Below are 26,299 nucleotides of genomic sequence, written 5' to 3' on the forward strand. Positions count from 1 at the left end.
GAAGAAGAAGGTGAGGACATGCAGAAGAAGAAGGTATGCAGAAGAAGAAGGTGAGGACATGCAGAAGAAGAAGGTGAGGACGTGCAGAAGAAGAAGGTGAGGATGTGCAGAAGAAGAAGGTGAGGACATGCAGAAGAAGAAGGTGAGGACATGCAGAAGAAGAAGGTATGCAGAAGAAGAAGGTGAGGACATGCAGAAGAAGAAGGTATGCAGAAGAAGAAGGTGAGGATGTGCAGAAGAAGAAGGTGAGGACATGCAGAAGAAGAAGGTGAGGATGTGCAGAAGAAGAAGGTGAGGACGTGCAGAAGAAGAAGGTGAGGATGTGCAGAAGAAGAAGGTGAGGATGTGCAGAAGAAGAAGGTGAGGACATGCAGAAGAAGAAGGTGAGGATGTGCAGAAGAAGAAGGTGAGGATGTGCAGAAGAAGAAGGTGAGGACATGCAGAAGAAGAAGGTGAGGACATGCAGAAGAAGAAGGTGCAGAAGAAGAAGGTGAGGACATGCAGAAGAAGAAGGTGAGGACATGCAGAAGAAGAAGGTGAGGACATGCAGAAGAAGAAGGTGAAGACATGCAGAAGAAGGTGTGGACATGCAGAAGAAGAAGGTGTGGACATGCAGAAGAAGAAGGTGAGGACATGCAGAAGAAGGTGTGGATATGCAGAAGAAGAAGGTGAGGACATGCAGAAGAAGAAGGTGAGGACATGCAGAAGAAGAAGGTGAGGACATGCAGAAGAAGAAGGTGAGGACATGCAGAAGAAGAGGGGAAGGAGATAAGAGACAGGGAGGAGAAAGCAGAAAAGAGCAGAGAGGAGGGGGAAGTGAAACCATGTGGGGGGAGGAGAGAAGAGTGGGAGAGATGCAGGCATGAGGCATCTCTCCTATTCACCTTATTCAGAAGAGACCGTCTGGCTTGAGAGACTAACAGGAAGTGTAAATACAATCGGATGTTCCGAATGTATTTACACTTCCTGTGACTCATAAACCTTGTCACACAGACACATAATGTGAGTCAAACTAGGTTTGACCAGGTGAGTCAGACTAGTTTGAGCAGGTAAAACAGCTGGCGTTTTGAACAGGAAGTTGCGATACAATGGGTCAAGTGGGCTAATATAGAGGGGTGGGAAGAGGTGTCGACTCGACGCACAAAACTTTAAGACTGACTTTCCTTTCTATAAAATAGTAGCCTGATCGCCAGAATAAAATGTCGATACCTTTCTGCAATCGCGTCTCTGAACAAATAATTTGTCGCATATCATAAGAAGATGTATATCGTCGTAACGTGTATATCAACGTTGTACAGTGGTATATTTGTTTTGCACACCTCACCGCGAAATAATTGCTGCTGTAAAAGTGGGGGCTTTTGATACTTAAAAGTTTTGTTTTAATCTTTACAAAAGCCCCCCCCCCCCCCTCACTGATGGCAATGGCATCACAAGACTATGTGCAAATTAAAAGGGATACCGCTCACACATAGAGTTTTCTATTGCGCTGGCCAGTAACTTGCAAATCCTTTCATCATTAGCTGTGGTCTTCCCAATGCATTCACATGCATTTGACGACAAAGCAAATCATTTCCCCGAAGCAAATGTTTCAACGCTTCAGAACGTCTTGTTTCTCCCATCACTGTTTAGAATGTGATGTGTCTCTGTATGTCTGGCTATGTAATATGCACTGCTATGAGAGATAAGAGGAGGGACAGAGAAAGAGAAGAAGAAGAAGAAGGGAAAGACAGAAACTGAATAAGAGGCAGACAGAAAGCAGAGACAGAGGGCAAGTAGAGAAGAGATGCTGAGAACAATGCTATTGATTCTCCATCGAGTGAGGTAGAGGAGGGACTGGCTACAGGAGGACTGAGGTAGTGGAGGGATATGCTACAGGAGGACTGAGGTAGAGGAGAGACTGGCTACAGGAGGACTGAGGTAGAGGAGGGACTACGCTACAGGAGGACTGAGGTAGAGGAGGGACTAGGCTACAGGAGGACTGAGGTAGAGGAGGGACTAGGCTACAGGAGGACTGAGGTAGAGGAGGGACTAGGCTACAGGAGGACGAGTGAGGAATCGACTGAGGTAGAGGAGGGACTAGGCTACAGGAGGACGAATGAGGAATTGACTGAGGTAGAGGAGGTATAGGCTACAGGAGGACTGAGGTAGAGGAGGGTCTAGGCTACAGGATGACTGAGGTAGAGCTGGGACTAGGCTACTGGATGACTGAGGTAGAGGAGGGTCTAGGCTACAGGAGGACTGAGGTAGAGCTGGGACTAGGCTACTGGATGACTGAGGTAGAGGAGGGTCTAGGCTACTGGATGACTGATGTAGAGGAGGGTCTAGGCTACAGGAGGAATGAGGTAGAGCTGGGACTAGGCTACTGGATGACTGAGGTAGAGGAGGGTCTAGGCTACAGGAGGACTGAGGTAGAGGAGGGTCTAGGCTACTGGATAACTGAGGTAGAGGAGGGACTAGGCTACAGGAGGACGAATGAGGAATCGACTGAGGTAGAGGAGGGACTGGCTACAGGAGGACTGAGGTAGAGGAGGGTCTAGGCTACAGGAGGACTGAGGTAGAGGAGGGACTAGGCCACAGGAGGACGAATGAGGAATCGACTGAGGTAGAGGAGGGACTAGACTACAGGAGGACGAATGAGGAATCGACTGAGGTAGAGGAGGGTCTAGGCTACAGGAGGACGAATGAGGAATTGAAGAGAGGAGAAAAAAGGTAAAGCATCAAACTGAGTAAGTTAAAGAAAAGCAACTGAATGGAGGGGGTAAGAAAAAGGCTAGGGGAGAGGAGAAGAGAGGAGAGGAGAAGAGAGGTATATTTGGTTTGTGCAAACAGGCTTAGTGAAGGTCCCACTGCCATGGTGATACGACCCTACAATCTGCCCGAGGGCATGCAGCAGAGAGGAGAAGAGGAGGGGGAAAGATGGCCATTAGGAGAGATGGAAGGAGGGGAAAGATATATTGTAAAGAGAGAGGGATGGAGGGAGAGACATAATCAATAGAAAAAGCATGAGGAGAATAGGTGAGGGCAAGAGCGAGAGGGGTGGGAGAGGGGAAGAGAGGACAATTAGGGAGAAAGAAAATAAAGCACAATAGAGGAGGAGGGTTAGCGGGGGATGGGATGGGGGGTAACCACAGTGGAAAAACAAGCAGAATGGAGCGGGGAGAGGGGAGGTGATGGAGAGATTGCAAAATTGAAACAATTTAAATGGAAGGAAATGAAGGAAGAAGAATGTTCTTTTCAACCAGATTAGGAAATTGTCTTAAAGGCAGTTTTTCTACCTGTATAAATGCACCATTTGCACCAAATATCTTGTACATTGATAAGAACCGAAGGCTAATAGCTTGTTCCACTACTGCAGCATAATGACTGAGAAGGTAGCACTGTTTGTAAAAGAAAAAAGAAAAGCTGAACAGCTGCACATCTTGTCTTGATTGGGGCAGCTTTAGCTCAGGAGGTAGAGCGGGTCGGCCAATGACGCAAGGGTTGGCGGCTCGATCCCCGCTCCCTCCCAGCTGCTGTCGTTGTGTCCTTGGGCAAGACACTTAACACGTTAAGTGCCATAGCCGAGATATCTCGTCTTACATAATCCAACGCTTGAGTGCCAGAGCCGAGATATCTCGTCTTACATAAACATTTTTTTTTTTTGACGGTGGGACATCAATCAACAACTTTTACATCTTCGAGATCACTATTGGAGCAAGAGAATGTGTATAATCTATTTTACCGACCCACTAAGTGTTGACAGTGCTCCCCCAGACGAGCGAAATCAAAGAAAAAACTGCCGCGGGAGCAAGCCATTCAAGGAAATGGCGAGGCGATTTTACAGTAATCCATTCCAGACTTGTCTTGCCCGAGAGCGGCCGCGCAGGCAGCAGCACACAGAGAGCGGAGAGCGATTTGCAAAATAGATTATAGGTGAAACACACTTTGAAACACCTCAGAAAGGCCAGAATCAACATCTGCCCATCGCCCACGCATTCCCCGGCCCATCTTGACTCGCACAAGGAGCGTCCGCACGCAGGCAAGCAGGCAGGCAGGCATGCAGGCAGGCAGGCAGGCAGCAGCAACGCGCTTCTGACACGCCCGCTGTAGAGCCAGGAGGAAGGAGGAGAAGACACACGGAGGGAGGAGTTTGAATGAGAGGGGTGTTTCCTGTTGTTATGGAGGAAATTACTGTTCAAAACTATTGTTTAGAATGTCTGACGGTCTTACTGATGCCAAAAATGAATGGTTAAAGTGACTGTTCTATCGAATTTCACAAAAAGCCATTTATCTCTGAATAAATTTCCAGACGCTGAAACCATGCTGTACTCAACGGCTAATATCTACATAACTACTAACTCTACAAACTAACTCTTTTAGACAGAGAAAGCACACATTCTATTAGTACTTTTCTGAACTTTGTGTTCACAAAGTCCAACCAGAAAATTATGCTCGGCTCTTGTAAAATGAGCCAGAATCCTCAAAAAAAAACCTGGCACAACTTACCTACAGGATGAAAAAATGGCTGGCACTCAATGTGTTAACACATTCACTGCCAGCCATTTTTTTTTTTTACTGTAGGTAGCTTCTGCCAGAGGGTTTTTTTGAGGATTCTGGCTCATCTTTCAAGACCCGAGGATTCTTTTCTGCTAAGATTTTGTGAACACAAAATATCTCAAAAGAACTAATAGAATGTGTGCTTTCTCTGTCTAAAAGAGTTAGTTTGTAGAGTTAGTAGTTATGTAGGCATTAGCACTTGAATACAGCATTGTTTCAGCGTCTGAAAATTTAAGCTGAGATAAATAGCTTTTTGTGAAATTCGATAGAACAGTCACTTTAACCATTCTTTTTTGGCATCAGTAAGACGTCAGACATCTAAACAATAGTTTTGAACAGTAATTTCCTCCATAACAGCAGGAAACCCCCCTCTACTTCAAACTCCTCCCTCCGTGTGTGTTCTTCTTGGCTGCAGCAGGCGTGTCACAAGCTCGTTTCTGCTGCTGCTGCTGCTGCTGCTCCTGTCTGCTGGCGGCCGCTGGGCAAGTCTGGATGGGCTCGCTCGTTTCTTGGGGTTTCGGTTGAGAAACCCCAAGAAACGGGGTTTCTTTTGCGATTCTGGTCTTATTTATGCTGCGTGTTTCAAAGTGTGTTGCACCCATAATCTATTATGCAAATTTGCAATCCCCCACCGCCAGCAATCAGCGCGAAAGCGAAAGCGTTTTCGCCAATCCATTTTAAAGTATGAGAATGGTTTCATCGCGCGTTCCCCTGCAGTTTTGGCTCTGCTTTTTCTAGAATGGAGAGCACTGTCGCCACTTAGTGGGTCGGTGGAATGGGTTGTACACGTTCGGTGGCTTCAATATTTATATAAGAGATGTAAAAGGGTTAGATCAACGTCCCACCGTCATTTTTTTTTTTTTTTTTTGACGTATTAACACGTCATTGGCAGTCAACCGTTGGATTTTTTTTGACGTATCAACACGTCATTGGCAGTGAACGTGTTAACCCTCCTTGCCTCATATGATTGGTATGATTGGTATGAATGTAGACATGAATGGTATGATTGGTATGAATGTAGACATGAATGATGGTGGTTCGGAGGGGCCGTTGAGCGCCAATGTGTGGCTGCCACGCCTCTGAACCACCGGTACGAATGGTGTGAACGAATAATGATTCTGTGTAAGCGCTTTGAGCCTTGGAAAGGCGCTATATAAATCCAATCATTATTATTATTATTGATTCAACTCTTTGTCTGCCCCTACACTGGAAATACCGGAAGCAGTTATGCCGTCATGACAGTCGCCTCACATCTCCGAAAAACGTTACACTGTAAAAAATCACTGTGAAATCCACAGTAATTTACTGTGTTATGCACAGTTTATTACTGTACATAGTTTGTACAGTAGTATACTGTATATTCAACAGTAAAAAATATTTTACTGTAGAAAATCACAGTAGTAAAGGACTACTGTAGAAAATCACAGTAGTCCAATCCTTACTGTAGGAAATCACAGTAATTTAAACACTACTGTGTAAAATCACAGCAATCCAATCACTACTGTATAAAATCACAGTAGTAAAGGACTACTGTAGAAAATCACAGCAGTGTAAGCATTACTGTAGAAAATCACAGCAGTGTAAGCACTACTGTGTGAAATCACAGTAGTCCAATCACTACTATAGAACATCACAGTAGTAAATGGATACTGTAGAAAGTCACAGTAGTCAAAGCATTACTGTAGAAAATCACAGTAGTTTTAAGCACTACTGTGTAACATCACAGTAGTCCAATAACTACTGTGTAAAATTACAATAGTAAAGGACTACTGTAGAAAATCACAGTAGTTAAAGCATTACTGTATAACATCACAGCAGTCTAACCACTACTGTATAAAATCACAGTAGTCCAATCACTACTGTAGAACATTACAGTAGTCAAAGCATTACTGTAGAAAATCACAGTAGTTAAAGCATTACTGTAGACAATCACAGTAGTTAAAGCATTAGTGTAGAAAATCACAGCAGTCTAACCACTACTGTGTAAACTCACAGTAGTCCAATCACTACTGTAGAACACCACAGTAGTTAAAGCATTACTGTAGAAAATTACAGCAGTCTAACCACTACTGTGTATAATCACAGTAGTCCAATCACTACTGTAGAACGTCACAGTAGTCAAAGCATTAATGGAGAAAAGCACAGTAGTTAAAGCATTACTGTAGAAAATCACAGTAGTTAAAGCATCACTGTAGAAAATCACAGTAGTTTAAACACTACTGTGTAAAATCACAGTAGTCCAATCACTACTGTAGACCATCACATTAGTAAAGGGCTACTGTAGAAAATCACAGTAGTCCAAGCATTACTGTGGAAAATCACAGTAGCTTAAGCACTACTGTGTAAAATCACAGTAGCCATTTCAACAGTGTGGAAAATCACAGTATAGTCAAATCACTACTGTGAAAAATCATAGTAGAAAGAGACTACTGTATAAAAACACAGTAGCCAGTGTAGTATTGTACATTTCAATGTGTAATTGGGATATTTTCCAATAAAAGTTGAAATAGGCATAATGATCCTTTTCATACTTCTAATTTTATGATGTGTCATTCAATAAACTATTTCACAATGGAGGATTCCCTCCTAGACTATGGATGACTACACTGACCACCAAAGATCAGCTCCACCAGACAGACTGCCGCCATTACATCCATGACAGCAGTGCAGAGGAGAGAGACAGAGACAAAGATGTAACCACGCTATACTACGAATCCCGAACTGCAGTTATTTAATATGTTGTTTTTCTTCCCCTTTTTTTTGTTAAAATATTAATATTTTTATTCTGAAGAACCCACTATTTGTGCTTTTCGAATACTGTATTTGTAATTGGCTCCACCCCTCCATCCCCCAATAGTAAGTAGGCTACTATTCCTCACGTTTTATATTTTTCTAAAATATTTCTAAAAACATTGATAGAGGTTGGTAATATAAATCAATGTTACATAAATATGCAAATTTATACAATCAGATTATGCAATACCTAACCCTAACCACTTCACCAGGCAAGACCGCGGCTTCACCAAACACTCGCTGCGGCCTAGCGGAGCGCTGCAGCCTGCACTCAGCTACAGAGCTTCCTGAGCAGCGGAATTTTCAGACAATTGAACACCTGCCACGATTTTATTTCACCGGAGGCGAAGGCAGCAACACAAAAGACTGATGGAAATATAGATAACAGAAGAGAAGGTAAGCCCACTAAACTGGTATGCAGCCGCCAGCATTGCATATGACAGTCAGTAGACAGAGTAAACACGATTCTGCCTGACCAATCAGTCGTCAACAATGTTTTCACGTCACCGTATGAACCCGGGTTCACAGAATAGAACCACGACGAGGCAGGTACTAAAAGTAGCACGACTCGACCCCAATACAACCCGGGCTGGGATAGTTTTTAGTGGTGGAATGAGACCAAATATCGAGTCGAGCGGAGCGGGATCGTGCTACTACCTGCGGTGGAAATGGGCCATAGGATTTGGAAGGTGCCCTAGCTGTGAATTCACCAAATTTGGTGAAGTTACGCTTACAGGAAGTCGGTCTGCATGCCCATAAACATTACATTTGCGCACTGGATTTGGCATGTGTGTCGTATAAGGAAATTCTGGAAAAATCCATCGTTGAAGCGACGGCCGAAAACACTGTTTGAGAGTCTAGAGTAGGTGCTGTAGTTAGCCTGTAGCGAGAATGGATCCTGTGAATTGTGTCCAGAGCCGTCTTAGGCACCCAGCAGCGTAAAGTTTTTGTAAAACTCAGGATTTCACATAGATTCTGTGACTTGGTCAGCTGTGCCGGGGGCTATCTCTCTGAGCGTAGCTTCGATTTGGCTAGAATTTGCTGACAGTAGGCTTTGGAATGTGCGCTAGCTGTGAGCCACATCTGGTGAAGTTATGCTTACAGGAAGTTGGTCCGCACGCCCATTAAATGTGGTCAATTCTGCCAAAACTTGATGAAAAACAGCTTTTTGGCCCCTAAACTGGCCCCGCTAGACGGAATGACGCCAGACTTTGCACACTAGTTCAATGATGGCCTCCCATCGCCTGTGCAAAACCTGGGGTCTTTCTGTCTTCACGGGGCCGTATTATCCCCAAAAAGCATTTTTTTGTGATCGAGCGAGGCCCAAAAAGAGCTTTTCAGTGATAGCATTGCCCCCACTGGACGGAATGACCCCAGCCTTTACACACTAGTTTAGACCTGCATTCCAATCACATGTGCAAAAATTGGGCTCTTTTCGCCTTTGCTGGCCCGTATTATCTTAAAAAAGCAATGTTTTGTCTTTAGACAAAGTGAGGCCAAAACAGCTTTTTGGCCCCTATATTGGCCTCGCTCGACGGAATGAACCCAGATTTTGCACAGTAGTTCAGGCATGCTTACTGATCAACTGTGCAAAATCTGGGGTCGTTGTGCCTTCAGGAGCCTGTATAATAGTGAGAAAGCACTTTCGTGAGGAATCTCATCATCATAAAATGCTTTTTTGCCAAAAAAAGGGCCCCTTCGACCGCCGACACCCCAGATTTGGCCCAATTGTTCACTTAAGGCTTCTATACGAGAATACAGAAATTGGAGCGCCAGGACCTCCAGGGGAGTTAATTGATAGCGAGGGCTTCAAACTGATGGAAGGTGTCAAGGTTGTAGAGCCTGACAATTAACTCCCCTGGAGGTCCTGGCGCTCCAATTTCGGTTGGAGCTTGTAGCCCCCCTATAGGAGAGTACACCCTGTGAAAATGGGACCGGGGGTCCCCTCCCCCTAGGCAAGGGGGAGGAGTAATCGTTTAAAAATGTTGAAATTAGGGTTGCTCATAACTCCTAGGGGAATGGAGGAAACGCCCCCAAATTTCAGCGGAATTTTCAGACAATTGAACACCCGCCACGATTTTATTTCACCGGAGGCGAAGGCAGCAACACAAAAGACTGATGGAAATATAGATAACAGAAGAGAAGGTAAGCCCACTAAACTGGTATGCAGCCGCCAGCATTGCATATGACAGTCAGTAGACAGAGTAAACACGATTCTGCCTGACCAATCAGTCGTCAACAATGTTTTCACGTCACCGTATGAACCCGGGTTCACAGAATAGAACCACGACGAGGCAGGTACTAAAAGTAGCACGACTCGACCCCAATACAACCCGGGCTGGGATAGTTTTTAGTGGTGGAATGAGACCAAATATCGAGTCGACCGGAGCGGGATCGCGCTACTACCTGCGGTGGAAATGGGCCATAGGATTTGGAAGGTGCCCTAGCTGTGAATTCACCAAATTTAGTGAAGTTACGCTTACAGGAAGTCGGTCTGCATGCCCATAAACATTACATTTGCGCACTGGATTTGGCATGTGTGTCGTATAAGGAAATTCTGGAAAAATCCATCGTTGAAGCGACGGCCGAAAACACTGTTTGAGAGTCTAGAGTAGGTGCTGTAGTTAGCCTGTAGCGAGAATGGATCCTGTGAATTGTGTCCAGAGCCGTCTTAGGCACCCAGCAGCGTAAAGTTTTTGTAAAACTCAGGATTTCACATAGATTCTGTGACTTGGTCAGCTGTGCCGGGGGCTATCTCTCTGAGCGTAGCTTCGATTTGGCTAGAATTTGCTGACAGTAGGCTTTGGAATGTGCGCTAGCTGTGAGCCACATCTGGTGAAGTTATGCTTACAGGAAGTTGGTCCGCACGCCCATTAAATGTGGTCAATTCTGCCAAAACTTGATGAAAAACAGCTTTTTGGCCCCTAAACTGGCCCCGCTAGACGGAATGACGCCAGACTTTGCACACTAGTTCAATGATGGCCTCCCATCGCCTGTGCAAAACCTGGGGTCTTTCTGTCTTCACGGGGCCGTATTATCCCCAAAAAGCATTTTTTTGTGATCGAGCGAGGCCCAAAAAGAGCTTTTCAGTGATAGCATTGCCCCCACTGGACGGAATGACCCCAGCCTTTACACACTAGTTTAGACCTGCATTCCAATCACATGTGCAAAAATTGGGCTCTTTTCGCCTTTGCTGGCCCGTATTATCTTAAAAAAGCAATGTTTTGTCTTTAGACAAAGTGAGGCCAAAACAGCTTTTTGGCCCCTATATTGGCCTCGCTCGACGGAATGAACCCAGATTTTGCACAGTAGTTCAGGCATGCTTACTGATCAACTGTGCAAAATCTGGGGTCGTTGTGCCTTCAGGAGCCTGTATAATAGTGAGAAAGCACTTTCGTGAGGAATCTCATCATCATAAAATGCTTTTTTGCCAAAAAAAGGGCCCCTTCGACCGCCGACACCCCAGATTTGGCCCAATTGTTCACTTAAGGCTTCTATACGAGAATACAGAAATTGGAGCGCCAGGACCTCCAGGGGAGTTAATTGATAGTGAGGGCTTCAAACTGATGGAAGGTGTCAGGCTCTACAACCTTGACACCTTCCATCAGTTTGAAGCCCTCGCTATCAATTATCTCCCCCAGTGGCCCAAAGACTGTCTCCTAGGTGTCCAGCAAATTTGAGCCAAATTTGACATACGCTACACCCCTACACACCTCAAAACGTAGGAACAGAAAACAGTAAACCCTGTTTTGGGCCTGCTGGATTGACCTTTGAACCTTGACTCCCACATGTAACTTCACGAAATTTGCCTGTCAGCTAGGCCATCTTTCAACGCCTACCGTCAGCAAATTTGAGCCTAATCGAAGTTACGCTACATGCCTGCACACCTCAAAAAGTATGAAAATAAAACAATAAACCCTGTTTTCTGCGTGCTGGATTGACCTTTGACACCCACATGCCCTTTAGCTCCCTCTGAAATCAACGTCTGTTTTGAAACTAGTTGTTTTTGTTACTTTCTTTGTACATTTGACCAATAGAAAGGGCTATAACTCCACAAGGCCTTGTTTTTGGAGGCTAATATTTTAACTGTGCTATTGCCTCATTATTAGTGGCCAATCCTGGAAAAAAAAAAAAAAAAAACGGTCATAGGTACCCTTTAAAATATACGAGACACGGACATTCGGGAGGGAAAGAGAGGCATCTTCAGTGGGCGTGGCATTGCTGACTTGGCGCCAGTCAGTCTTGCACCTGTGTCAACAAAGAGCCACTTGGAGGGGAGAGAGAGGGGAGGAGCTGCTGACTTGACGGTGCTTCTCTGAGCGCCAAGCATTGCGCCAAGACAGCATGTAGTGAACAGACCTCCCGCCTGCTGCCGCTCTGCACACTTCAATACACAGCGACAGACAAGCTTATATGCTGTACTTTTCAATTTTAGTTTACTTTCAACTAAAAGAAGAAGAAGAAGAAGAATTTTACTTTTCAAAGCCTTCCTCTTGGGAGTTTTGCGCCGTGGGAGAGAATTGGCTGGTTTAATGTCCAAGCAGGACTTCCAGAAAATATCTGTAAGTACCTTCTACTAGCACTAAACGAAAATAGTTTTAGTTTGCTGTTATTTTGAAGCCACCAATGCTGTGTTGAGGGCTACCAAACATAGCTATCGAGGTTATCCCATCAAAATGCCGTACACATGCAAGCACTGTGAGTTCAATGCAGCTTCAATTCCTGCTTATATTGGACATGTTGCAATACACAGAAATCTTGCTAACTTTAAATTTCCATGTGGGGTAGCAGAATGCCCTGTCACATCTGTGGCACGTGGTACCATTAAAACACACATGTACCGCTTCCACAAAAAGACAATTAAAAAAGCACATCAAAGCCAAATTGAAGGAGTTGACTTGGCATGCACAATTGAAGGTTGTAGCTTTGTGTCAGTAAATTTTCCAACCTTATGTGAGCATCTTCATTGGCATATTAGAGATGGAAAAAAAGTGTCTTGCCCGTTTAGTAACTGTTCAAAGTATTTCCATGTTCGTTCATCCTTTTCCTCACATTTGAGCCGGAAACACAAAAATACTTTGTGTGATAGCCATGCCACTGCCAGCACCAATAGGCCATCAGACAGTGAACCAGATCACACTTTTGAACATTTTGATGATGTCAATGATAACCCAACCAATGAAGTGGACATGGATGGTTTCATGAATAATCTGGCCCTGTTTTATCTTCAAATGCAAGCTAAAATGCTTTTACCATCCAGTACAATTCAGACCTTGATTGAAGAGATGCAGGAGATGCACAATAGTAGTTTGACTCACCTTTTGTCTAGAATGCATGCAGAGTTAACAAAACTGAATGTGCCTGAAAGTGACATTAGGAGGCTCCTTGATGATCTCTCTAAAGAAAACCTTCTGAAAATGTGCAATGAAGGAGTGCTTAGAACACATGCTGAAAATGTCACATTTTCAGCATGTGGGTTTCTGCAGGCCACCACATATATTAGCATCTATCCCTGTTGGTCTGGAAAAAAGTGGTATTGGTGCATCCCTACTTCTCACAACCATTTTGTGACCTGTCACTTGTGTTTGTATAATGCAGGTCCTGCCATTCCCCAATTGAGCACTTTAGCACCTGAGCCAGAAGCCTCCACCTCCACCTCCGCCTCCACCTCCACCTTCACCTCCAGCATAAGCTCCATATCGCCCCCCCAAAGTCCCATCTCCATACAGAACAGTGCATGGGTGGACAGTTTCCGGGTGCCCTGGGACAAAGCGAAGCCGTCTCTTAAGAGAGCTATAGATGCTGGTAAGAAGCCAGAGGAGGGGGACCGCCGACACTTGATAAGAGTCACCGTTGATGCGATGAGAGAACACTCCTTGAACCCTACTCGCCAAGAATGCACAGTATTAGCAAAAGCCATAACTCAGAAATATCCAAATAGCTTCTTAGATACAACTGGGGAGGGGGATCTACTTGGATGCGGGTACTTCAGTTTAGTCCAACAGCTCAAGACCAGAGTTGATTATGTAAATCGAGACAACACACTGTCCCGCCTGAGGAAGCCCAAACGCATCCAGATGAGTGAAGATGATGACCAGCCAAGAGTAACTAAATGTGCAAAAATCGACAGTTATGGGTGTGTTCGTTGGCAGCCAGAGGAGTACCCAGATGGGGAAACGTCAGCGTCATTAGAAGAAAAGAGGCTTGAGATGGTGGATATATTCAGTCGAGAGGGGCTCAAGGGAGCTGAGAGAGGGAAGGTAGAAGAGCTAATGACAATCACATATGTTAAACAGCGGGAGGATATAAATGCAACCCCACCCCCCAGCATTCTGGACTTAAGTAAACAGTGGCCATTTCTTCTTTCACGGAAGTTTTTACTTTCACACTTCACGACCCTCACCGGTGTTGAACTACACACCAGACTGGGCGAAGACTTGGACAAAAAGGGTGAAAGGCTTCTGAACTACTTTGGAGCTCAGCGTACAAAGTGGAGTAACGAAGTGAAAGCTGTTCTGAAGGAAGCCTTAAAGAAGGACCGAGAGCCAGGCACCGATGGACTAGCAGTGATGCTTGTAATGTTGACCTACTTCAAAGAGCAAGAGAGCGCCCTTTTTCTCCAAGCTGATGTAAGTGGCTAAGTGCGTTAATTGCTTTAATATATTAGTTTGCTATTTTGACCCTTCATTTCAGTGCTACTCGTTCTATGAGAATAGTCACAGAAAAACAATGCTGATTTATTTAGCACTTGATGTCAGACATATCCGCAAACTGTACAGTTTTGCAGGCAATCATTTAGTTTGACAGTTATTGAATTGATTTGAGTTAAAGTTGATGCCAGTGATGTCATTCATGCACAAATTACATCACTGGTATCAACTAACTCAAATCAACTCTCAATAACTGTCAAACTGTTTCCAGTTTTTGGATATGTGTGAGATCAAGTGCTAAATAAATCGGCATTATTTTTCGGTGAAGTTCTCCTTTAACTTTGATTAGAGTGCAACATTTCAAACCTCCAGAATTGTCTTGCAGGTTTGGTGAACCTTTGATGGCATCTTGTGCTTGGGCTCAAGTAAAAGCAGGTCTGCATCTGGCAGTCCTGTCTCCCTAGGAGTTTGTATTAACTGTATATTTGTAAATGGTTTGTTTGCCAATGGCTTGGGGCCTTGGGTCATATTTTTGTTTGAGGGCACGTTTATGTGGTTGGTGGTTGAGCACTTTTAAATGGAAATACCTCACCTTACACTATGACTTATACGGTGCAAGCGTCTATCTCTCAACTCTTTAGAGCATGCTGTGTGGAGGGTGGATTCACTGGTGCCTACTGTGTGCACAATGTTTACATTATCAAGAGTTTATTGATTACAACCAGAAGTGGCATCCTGCACTCTGTCCACATTCCACAAATCATATTTCCATTGCACATGTAAAGTATGTATTCTAATGGGTTGCTAGCTACAGTACGAGTAGTTAAATTGCCCAGAAACATCTCATGAGCTTTTTCCAGTGAATCTCTTGAAAGTAGTTAATCTGAAAACTGAAAACCAGATATTTATGAAGTCTTTCTGAAGTTTTTCCCAATTCTTTAACTCAATTACTTTTTCATTCTCCATACCTTTCTCCATTTTCTTATCTTCACTGTCATTCATACTGTAGGTGACTACCACTCCCGCTGATGCAGAAGCCCAGTTGTCTCTCCCCGTCACTCCAAGGATCATCATGCTTGGTAAGCTTCACATTCATATATTTTCACATTCAATTCAAACCTTTGTCATGCTGCCCAGTGCCCAGTTTTTTGCGAGGAACATGCTCCAACAATCAGCCTCGGCTTGCAGCCTTGCCGATGACCTGTCCTATATACTCAAACCTCAGCTTGACGAGGGGGTCGCAGGGGAGTCGCCAGCAAAATGTGTAAATTGACTAGAAGTTAGCCTAAGCAGAGAATGTAGTGCATATACCTGTTATCTGCCCATCTATCATAAGGTTAATGTCAAATTCAAGCGGATTTGGTAGTGTAGGAAGCAGAGCAGGCCGACTCGCACACTAAAATAATGGTAGCAAAAATGCAGTCTGAAACCCTATGGAGCTCTGGAATGAAAGGCACGCGCCACTGTCTTAATATTTCACCTCTTAAAAAAAAATTAACCAAGGGTTAACCGCTTAAGGGTGTCGGTTAGTCAAAAGTAAAATTAACCGAAAATCCACATAACGCTTATTAACCTTGATCCGTGTCTCAAACTATGCCGTGACAGGACAGAGTGTAAACACGCAACATCAAACGCCTGGTGCCGCTTCGTTATCATTAGGGAACGGTAAAACAATTAAAAATAAAATACCGATGGCAGCACCAAATGTCCAGGACCTTATCAATACTCCTGGTACTGACTAATCAGGAACTGGTATCAAATAATACCAGTGCTTGATACCCATCCCTACTCTGGGTTATAGGGCCCCTGAGGTCTTGGGTCCCTGGGCCTGGTACGCCCCTTTGCTAATACATCCCTGCGCATCAGCTGTGTTGAGTCACATTTTTGGGGAGCTCTGCACGCCGGCTGCGCTGCCATGCTCGCCAGCCGCAGCTCATTTGGCAAGTGCGTTGACGCTGTAGCATGTTTTCTGTTTTACAGTTCTGACCGAGGATCCAATCATTTGTAGAAGATATTGCAATGAAATATAATTGTTGCAATGTCTGATTTATTGTTCTTCAGGTGATCCAATTCTGACTGCAAAAAAATGGATGCTGTCCATTGAGGGGAGAGTAGTAATCCCACCTGCTGCCACCTGCCACCTTGACTTCACCACTGCCTTGGCCGTCCTCTTCGCCTCCTACTATGTGTTCAACATAGAATATCAGGTGGAAGCAGCCACAACTCTGGAGTTTATTCAGAGGTATTACTTATTTCCACAAATGGTTGTGGAATCATTTTACCTGTATACTATTTCTTAAATGATTTCGGCTGTAAACCCTGCAAACTATTCTTACATACTGTATATTGGCAATGCATTGACCCTAAAGTCACAAAGCCCCACTTGCATGCAGGGAATATTTTAGATGTTAAGAAGCTACTTGCAGTTGCCATGGACCACTATGTCAGGAACAGTGGTACCTACTAAATGAAAGATAAAAGACACAAATTAGACCACAGACCCCATTTGACAAGATTTTGTCACAGGGTCCCCATCCGGATCCCAGTTTGAGAACCACCAACTTAAATGACTCAATAACATCCATCATGTACACAGATAGTACATGGCATATTATGGAGAAGCAATACTCCAAGTACTTAGACCCTTTCCCATATGCGGCCTATTTTATAAACGTAACGTGGAAGTTTGGCGATAGCGGTGTTTCAAGAGACTGGCTACAGTATGATGCTGGGGCTGTAGTGATGAGTTGTTCCGTGGTGTAACATGGGAGTCTGCAGCCTGTTGCACCAGCTGAACGTAAGTTCGCTCTTAAGTTAGCGTGTAAACTAACTGCTACGTTCAAACTAGTTAGTTTGACACTAAAGTTGTGTCTTTGTTTAGTTGCATCACGGAGACGTAAGGTACATCTTAACTAGTAGTCCTTAAACCTCACACTAGCCAAAATAGTGTCGCAGAAAATGACGTGTACAGTATCTCTGACCAATCAGTGAAAAGCACGGTGGAAACGGTGTTTATTTACCGTTGTTTAATTAAGTGGAATGAAAACAGTCAGACATGTTGCCAACCGCAAATTAGTGCTTTCATATTTCATCAACACTAACCAAATGAGTTTACATTAAATTGCATCATTTGGCAGACGCTTTTATCCAAAGCGACTTACAATAACACGTTTAGGTTCATAATAGGCTACTGTTAACGTTTATCTGTGAGCTCTTCATCAGCATTGTAGGCTAATTTACAACCATCCTGCCTCGCTAAATTGTAGCTGTTATTTTAATTTGTATGCAGTGAGGCAGCTTGTGGAAAACAAAAGCATGAGTCATAAATATCAAAGGGTGTAATTTATCACGGAGAACACGTTACCGACGCAAAACAATGTTGCGCCATGGTGCCAATATTGCCAGCTGTGCCAATAATTTGCTTCAAATTTTACTCTGGCCTCTTATTTAAGTGTGTATTCTTCAACGTAATACCTTATCTACTTGAAATGTACTGATTTTTTTTTAAATATATATGAATATATGTGACACAAAAATGTGTTTGTTTTTTTGACCGGTAAGAAATATGCTTGGCGGGTAGATTTTTTCCATCTACCCACCGCCACTGGCCGGTGGGTCAAAAGTTAATTTCGGGCCCTGCTGGAAATCAATGGGGTTTTTGTATGGCGGTTTTGTTTAGATGCCTGAAATAAGATCTGTGGTTAACAAAAGTTTATGAAACTCTTAAACACCCCTAAAGAAAAGAAAACATTTTTCTTCTTGTTCATACAGTTGGATGTTTGAGCTTCACTGTGCAGAATGATGTCTGTGTAGAGTTTGACACTAGAAGGCTGTTTCCTCTTTCCACAATTGACTGCAGAAAGTGTAAAGTTTCTCTGTGGCCACTGAAAAGTTGATTTTTAACTAGCACTAAGTTTTTTTTACATCGAATGTTTGCATTTTTTATAGGTTTTTTGTCAGGATTAATCCTGATTCCACCAAATGCACTGCCAAGGTCCAGGTGAGCCGGAAGAGTGGGAAAATGGTGAAGCGGAAGACATCAGAAATGAACCCCCATGTGGTTTCATTCATCAGGGCCTTCACAGAGATTGATTGGCAAATCTAGATGAAGGTGAGGTTCTGATAATAGGTTGGCCTTTGTATTGAAAGTTTATTTATTTAAATACAGCCCTTTATCACAAGCAGGACTCACGGTAGGGTTGGGTGGTAATAAAGAAATTTCGTATACTGGGGTATTTGAAAATAGCAACGGTATCCAGTGGTGTAGTGGTCCCTGGAGAACTGGGTAGACTGTAATTTACGCCCCCCCCCAGCTGCTTTTCGATATATATACTGTATGTATATATATATATATATATATATATATATATATATATTAGGGCTGTCAGCGTTAATCGCGATGCGATTAAGGGCCGACCATAACACGTTTTTTTTTATCGTGTTAATCGAATGCCGATATTTTGTCCCTTCGACGCACCCATACTGTTCAAGGTCACTGACCTCACGAACGTCATTTTCTAGCTCGTTAACGCGATATCTCATGAATGCCTTGACAGAATTTCGTCACATTTGGCTTAAATCCTTGGACTCAAGGATGAACTGATTACATTTTGGTGGTCAAAGGTCAAGGTCACTGTCACCTCACGAATGCCATTTTCAAGCTCGTTACTGCGATATCTCAGGAACACCTTGACTGAATGTCATCACATTTGGCTCAAACGTCAAAGTCTGGACAGACAGGGATGTCGACTGCTCACTTGTTGGCGAAGGCATATATCTGCGGTGCGGTCGTTCTAGTTAACTACAAGGCATTAGATTGAATATGTGAGAACATTTATCTTCCAAAAGGAAATACATCATAATCAAAATGCCACAGGGACATTATCTAATGACCACAGAGGTGCACAAAACAGTTAATTTGGTCGTTCTCCCTGGTATGATAACAGTTACGTTCCCCGGGCGTGCTGCTCAGAGCCTGGCTTCTGTCAGCTGAGGTGACTGGCTCGTCCGGGTTTTTCAGATCTCTAAAAATGAAAATCAAATTTTCTAAATAGCCGTTATTTTTTGATAAACTGAGCACAATATGGTGATCTACAGTTTCCCCCCCTAAACTTATAAAAGGGCCATATTAACCCGGTAGAGCAGAATGGCTCTGCTGTAAAATCCTCTATACAGGCTGAGACCATGGCCCATTGAGTTATGAATGGTGAACAGACCATTTGACTGAATTAAGTAGGTGTACAATAGTATACAGCAGAAGAGGGAAGCGCATGGATCTGATGGCTCATCCGACTGGTGCTCATTAGTGGGGCAGGTAATAGTATTAGACAAACAGAATCCAGGAGGTCTTGCTTGATTTCAGTCCCCAGGTTTTGATACAGACTACCATGAAATAAAACTATCTCCGTCTCCAACTAAACTTTACTTGAACTTGACTTACTTTGCCTTGTGCTCGATGATTAATTAAATATATATTTTTACTTGAAGACGGAGTGCCTTAGTTTTATCCAATGGTAGTCTGCATCAAAACCTGGGGACTGACATCAAGCAAGACCTCCTGGATTCTGTTTGTCTAGTTAGTAGGGGTGTCAAAAATAATCGATTATAAGATGCATCGCGATGCGGACGTGCACGATTCTGCATCGATTCACAAATGTCAGAAATCGATTATTATTATACATTTTTTAATAATCGAATAAAATATAATGGAAGTACATGCATTTGTTTATTTTAATTATGGATCATAATACAATGCAATTCCAAATGCATTTTATTTTAACTCATTGAATGCCATGGACGTCCTTCGACGTCCAATTAAATAGTGACGTAGAATGCCACGGACGTCCTTCGACGTCCAATGCGTTTTTTGACGGTGGGACGTCGATCAAAGCCTTCCGCAGCTCCTGTACAACTATAGTAGCTATTGGAGGTGTATAACCTATTTTACGGACTCATTAGGTGGCGACAGTGCTTGCTCGGTGCAGTCCAGATTAGAGACAGGTCCGAGAAACAGCCTAAAAGCCGTGGATCAAAGACAAACCGATGCATGCTCCCAGAGCCATTTGCTCTGTCGCGGGAGCTGACATTGGCTCCGAACAGGAGTCAATCCGCGCTCACAACTGAGCCCCTCTGTCCCTGTCTGTCTGTCTGTCTGTATAGTTTCTCCACCCGATTAGCAGCCAGGAAAGCAGCCCCTGACGCCAAACCATTCAGCAATCCGGGTTGGCTCTTCCCTGCTGTGGCGCTGAGAGCCGACAGCAGCACACAAACGCAGCACTCCGAAAATATAATGGTTGCGTGAGGCTGTGTGCAGTGTGGGGAGGAGTTTACGGGGGGAGGGGGGGAGGGGGGTGGTGCACGCAGGGCATCACACAACAACTACGTCACTACATCAGAAAATATTATCTTCAGACTCAGTGAATGTGCTTGAAATGCTGCATTTCACAAAAGGCGGATTATCTCAGCTAATAATTTGAAAAGCCTGAAAACGCTGAAAACAACCTATCTTCTCCGGCTCATAACTAAAGAACGGAAAATGGTATCAATAAACTTTTTTTTGCTGATGATACAATAGAGCCAGCTCGTTCTTGTGCGTGTTCGGTGTTTACATAGTAATATCACACAATATTCTGTGGGCCTCGAGAAATCACTGAAAACGCTCTGAAAACTCTGGCACTGGGAGCATCCGGACCTCTATTCTCCCACAGGCCATCGGCGCTATTACGGGCCTTAACCGCAAAAAAACGTGCCTTGCGCCTGTTTCGGCAAGATAGCAATAGGCTTTAGGCTGCCAAATGCGCTTTAGGCCGAATGGGCGTGGCGCAGTCCCAAAGTGGGCGTGTCGGCGCTAAATACCAGCCTAGTTATATCTTGGGAGCTGGCCTACATTTAGCGCTTTGCGCTTTTGAAAAGCAGGCCTATTCTCTGCCTTCACTGCTTCTTCTCTGTCACCCTTCTCTCTCTCTCTCTCTCTGAGTTCCCAGCATGCATTGTGTTTCTTCATTTCGCTACTAAATAGCCACCAAATGAGCCAAAATAGATATAAAAGGTAGTTCTAAATTAATGTGTAATGGTAACACAGCCTGCCATTGTCAACATTTCAATATTGGACCAAATAAAACTTCGAAATGAAAACACCACCCTATGTGAAACATATATGTCCTCTTGAGCCTATATATACCCCTTGTGGAGTTAACGTGATTTAGAGAAGTAACAGCGGAACGCGCTTCGGAACGCGCTTCTAATGGCATCTGCTATACTCTGATGTCCCTCCAATAACTTGGCCCTATTTCACATTTAGTTTTACAATAAAAACACATTTATGCAATGACTTGACATAATGTAGGGTATATTTATGTGCATCATCCTTCCTGCAGCAGGCGAGAGAAAATGATATCTTTCTGGACAAACTTTCACCAATCTAATAGGCTATATTTTTCTAGCTGATGCATAGAACATTATTTTCACTTTGATCTTGCTATAGTGTAGCGTATTTACATGCTTGCAGTATTGAAACTGCAGTTAGATTGCTTTGAGAAGCATAATAATATGGAATAATAGCCTATAATGCAGACAGACAGGCTGGATGAAGGGAGGGGGGGGGGGGGGCAGAGCGTTTGGCTTTCGTCTGGTTTTGCGGGATCACTGGAATTGGAGCTAAAAAGGCAAGCGTGCGATTCGTTTATTGCACTTATCCAATGAGCATGACGGTGCATAATTTTACGCCTAAAAGGCGTGGTTGTAATGCTTTGGGCTGCATCTAGCGCCAGCACGACGATATCAAGTGCGCCTTTCCACGCCCACTGCTTTGATCTGCGCCTGCCGCTCGGCCTAGAAACTGCGCCTATGCAACGATAGGGGCCCCGTTCTCCAAAAGTGGCTGGCACTCAATGAGTTAAAAGTAGCCACACAGTGAGAAAAAATAAATCATGTATTGGGGAAAAAAAGTGATGCATCGATTTAAGATGCATCAAGATGCATCGATAATCGTTTTATAATCAAATCGTAGCCCTCTGAATCGTAATCGAATCGTGAGGCCAGTGAAGATTCACAGCCCTACTAGTTAGGTGTACATTATCAGAAAATGATGGACACCATGCAGCCAATCAGAATCGAGTATTCATGGTATAATCGGGTATGCAATGATTGCACAATACAAGTACACTGGGCTACAATCCATTTGACCAGACGTATTGACCATTAGTCGATTTGACCAAACTGTAAAATGAAATTTTATTTGTTTTCTGCTTCTGTAGCCTACCACTCTTGTTTGTTAATAGTGGTTCATTTGCATTTTACCTCAGACAAGACAAGATGGGACACTGCAAGTCTCAAATCCATCTATCTAGTGGTGAAAAGGTGAATTATGAATTCTATTTTCTTCTAGAAAATCGAAGTGGATTTCAGACTTGATTGCAGTGTCATGTCTGAGATAAAATGCAAATTACAGTCATATTATCAAACAGCTTCATCTCCACTTTAAGTTGAGGTTATTTACAATTATGTAGGCAATGTTGAATTATATTCGTGAACAAATAGGTAAGATGTAACATCACATTAGAAGGGATGCAAACGAGTCACATTTAGGTGACAGTCACCTTTTTCATAGCAAAATAGGAGGATATCGGAGTGGTTTTATGTCTGCCCTGATATCTGTCACCTTTTTTCACTATCCATGACTTTTCATCCCTGCATTAGCATTAGATTCACCTCATTTGGCTTCAAATGGCCAAACATTTTGCCGGTGCGCGTAAGCCATACATGGGCAAACTACGGCCCGCGGGCCGGACGCGGGCGCCACCTGTGTGGCCCGCGATGGAATTGCAAAAAAAAAAAAAGAAAATTACACAGTGCACCTGAACGCAACATGCAAGATTCCCGCTGAATAAGTGTCCAAATGTTCATTCTGGCCATTACTCCACTTCTGTTATAGCATTTCAGTCTGGAATATGGAATATCTTTCAATAATCTTTATGACTAAAAGGCTACATTGAATTAGAAATTAAAATAATTAACTCATTGGTTTTGGATTTATTTAGCTTCAAGACTGCATTTTTGTTCGTGTGACCCTCAACACAGGCTTTGATCATCCCGGGCCACTTACTGATACTTATGCTTAAATTAACCCACTCATATTCTGATTTATTTCAAGAAAAACATTTTGGCTAGTGGAAATTCTAATTGGCTGGTAACTTTAAAATCTAGCAGCCATATTGGCAGGTGGTCAAAAAAGTTAATTTCAAGCCCTGAGAGCAGGTGGTGACATAGGAGTGAGTGAGAAAAGGATGAAATATTGGTGGTTAAGACTGAATAATGACATCACAACTGTTAATTTAAAATGAGTTATTCCTCTAAACGTGGCTTCAAATGCACCAAATTTTTCACGCTGTCGCCGTTTGGCCCTCAGCAAAACCTGGTAGCGAGGACATTTTTTGTGGCCCTCTCTATCATCAAAGTTACCCATCCATGGGTTACGGCATGACAATATTTGTTCGGCCCCCGGCAACAATCTGGGTTTCTCATGTGGCCCCCCATGAAAAATAATTGCCCACCCCTGGCGTAAGCCCACGCCTTTTGGCCTGGCCTGTTTAATGCCGACCAATTACATATTCCTACTGCCCCTTAATGAAAACACTGGAATAAATATCAACTATAAAGGATAGACTACTACAGTAATAAATACATTGGAACATTGGCGTTTGTTTAGGAACAAATTAATTATTTTATAACAAAGTTTTTTTCTTCTCTTGATTACCAACGGTTTGGATGGAAGAAGACAAACAATGGCCGCATAAAAACAAATAAACAAAAAGACAATTACAATAGATAAATAAAACAATAGGAAAAAGTACATCTCGAGTAAAACAAGAGAGGCAGGCGACAAGCAGAAAACAAATCGACTAATGGTCAGTAAGTCTGGTCAAATAATTTCAAATGATAATCTAATTTGGATTGTAGCCCAGTAAGCCCACAGACAATTTGATTTGTTGATAATAGATGTTAATGTTGTAGGCTACATGTTTAGTTTATTATTGTTGCAATCATTACGGGAGATACTCCCTCTCAGTACTTCTGTTACACAGATTGTCCTGATCTGTTTTGTATTTCTGTTTTATATGTATAGGCCTAACATTTGCTTACCGTTTCTGATGTTCAGATAATAAAACTGGAACATGTTTATCACATTTTTCTCTTGTGTGATTACAGTTGGTTGAAGCGAGTGCACTGCAGCGCCACGGCCTAGGGCTCCAACTGGAATTCTGGTGATGGTCCTCTCAGGGTGGAAGGCAAGGGGTAGACCTTTTTTGGCACTTTTTTTACCTTTTTTGAAAAGGATTTTTTTCTCTAAAATCCCATTGCCATTTTTTGTTGTTTAATTGTTATTGTATTTTTGCAATATCTGCACTTATGGCTGTTTTTACTCTACTAACATTAAAGAGCATGGTGCAGGTTAGAGACCACTTTGCAATAATATGTGGGACTTTTAGGATTCTCTTTTGTTTTTTCCCCACACATAGTTGCATCTATACTGTTTTTTATAAACCTGCAAATCGAGCAATAACACCTGTGACGTTTTTAATTAACAATAAACGTTCCCTCGGATCATTGCCTCCGTAGGCCGACCATCTGTCCGTCCATCTGCGACGATATACTTATCCACCTGAGACCATTCTGGAGCCGGGTTACATCAGCTGAGATGGTCAGTCGGTTGTGCGGTTCTCCAAAATTATATTTCCAAATAGGTGTTATTTTGAAAAACCGATTGCATATTAGGGGTCAACTAGTTATGTTTGACTACTAAAACTATTAAAAACTTCATAAAGTGCCATATCAACCATAGATAGAGCCAAAACTAAACAGAAATTAAACAGTTGCCTTTGGGGGGGAAATGGTGCATTATAATGCCACCTTTTCCTCCAGATTTCTGAGCTAAGGGCATGTTTTTTTTTGTTTTTTTTCATTTCACTCCTACCTCCTAACTATAAATTATTATTTTTTGCCTGCACCATGCTCTTTAACATTACCGCTTGATCCTTGGGAAATGCCATTATTGTTTTGCCGGTGGACAGCTGGAAGTCCAGACTGAAACATGTAGCGAAACATAATGTGAGGTTTTTAGTTGTTTTAAAATTGTTATTGTGTTGCATGTTCAAATTCTTTGTTTAATTGTTACTAAGCCTATTTCTGCAATATCTGCACTTACGGCTGTGTTTACTCTACTAACGTTAACATTCCCGCTCGATGCTTCGGGAGATGCCTATTGTTTTCCCTGATTGGCACCCGTTACATGCTGGAAGTCCAGACAAATGTCTAGCGAAAAAGTTTAGTTACGGGTAATTTTGTGTGTTGCATGTTCAAATTACTTTAATAAATAACTGTGTAATTAACAAGTTGCCTGTTTTCTGAAGTTACTAATAGGTAAAAATGAAATCACAGCAAGATTAAAATTTTACAGTAGAAGATTGAAATCACAGTGAATAAGAGTTATCAAATGTACAGCACTGTTTACTGCACTGTAATGCCATTTACAGTACCATTAAAAATCACAGTGCTTAACTGTTTAGTTTACACTAAAGAAACCAGCTCTGTAAACAAATGTACAGTAAAGAAATTGGCAATGTGAAAAGAAAAGCAGTAATAAAACCAATATTGTAAAAAGATTTTACAATGATAAAACACTACTGTAAACAAATGTACAGTAAATAAGTTGGCACTGTAAAAAGAAACACAGTAAAGAAACAAATATTGTAAATACATTTTACAGTAATAAAAACCTACTGTAAACAAATATATGGTAAATAAATTGGTACTGTAAAAAGAAACACAGTAAAGAAACCAGAATTGTAAATAGATTTTACAGTGATGAAACATTACTGTAAGCAAATGTACAGTAAAGAAATTAGCACTGTGAAAGGAAACGCAGTAAAGAAAATATATTGTAAACAGATTTTACAGTAATGAAACACTACTGTGAACAAAAGTACAGTAGAAAAATTGGGACTGTGAACAGAAACACAGTATAATACTACTGTAAACAAATATACAGTAATAACATAACACTGTGAAAGGAAACACAGTAAAGACAATGGTACTGTAAATACATTTTACAATAAAGAAATCACTACTGTGAATATGAGTACTGTAGTTGTACTGTGAATATAATTACAGTAAATTAATGGCTACTTGCTGCCAGTAAGTTACTGTAAATTTCACAGTAAATTTTTTACAGTGTAGTTTATTGTTATCAATAATCGGCCAACAGATATCAAAGCTGGTGGGCTTGATGGAAAGAGCGTGGGCTATATCTTCCGACAGGCACT

At 42.7% G+C, this 26,299-nt stretch overlaps 2 protein-coding genes across 2 annotated transcripts in view; one reads left to right on the forward strand and one right to left on the reverse strand.

Moving 5' to 3' along the window:
• LOC310792222 (cadherin-18-like) overlaps positions 1 to 26,299 on the reverse strand; it is a gene marked incomplete at both ends in the record, with an annotated part of 146,708 nt that overhangs the window by 11,637 nt on the left and 108,772 nt on the right. The gene's annotated exons all lie outside the window — the stretch shown is intronic.
• Positions 13,035 to 24,628, forward strand: LOC310791742 (uncharacterized protein). The gene is made up of 5 exons (XM_083653398.1): positions 13,035 to 13,134; positions 14,989 to 15,058; positions 16,041 to 16,221; positions 17,928 to 18,090; positions 24,186 to 24,628. Exons 1-4 carry the CDS (start codon positions 13,129 to 13,131, stop codon positions 18,082 to 18,084), a joined length of 414 nt encoding a protein of 137 aa, XP_083509524.1. The 5' UTR covers positions 13,035 to 13,128; the 3' UTR covers positions 18,085 to 18,090; positions 24,186 to 24,628.

This window comes from Poromitra crassiceps, assembly GCF_964638095.1.
Source record: "Poromitra crassiceps genome assembly, chromosome: 17".
Classification (NCBI taxonomy): domain Eukaryota; kingdom Metazoa; phylum Chordata; class Actinopteri; order Beryciformes; family Melamphaidae; genus Poromitra; species Poromitra crassiceps.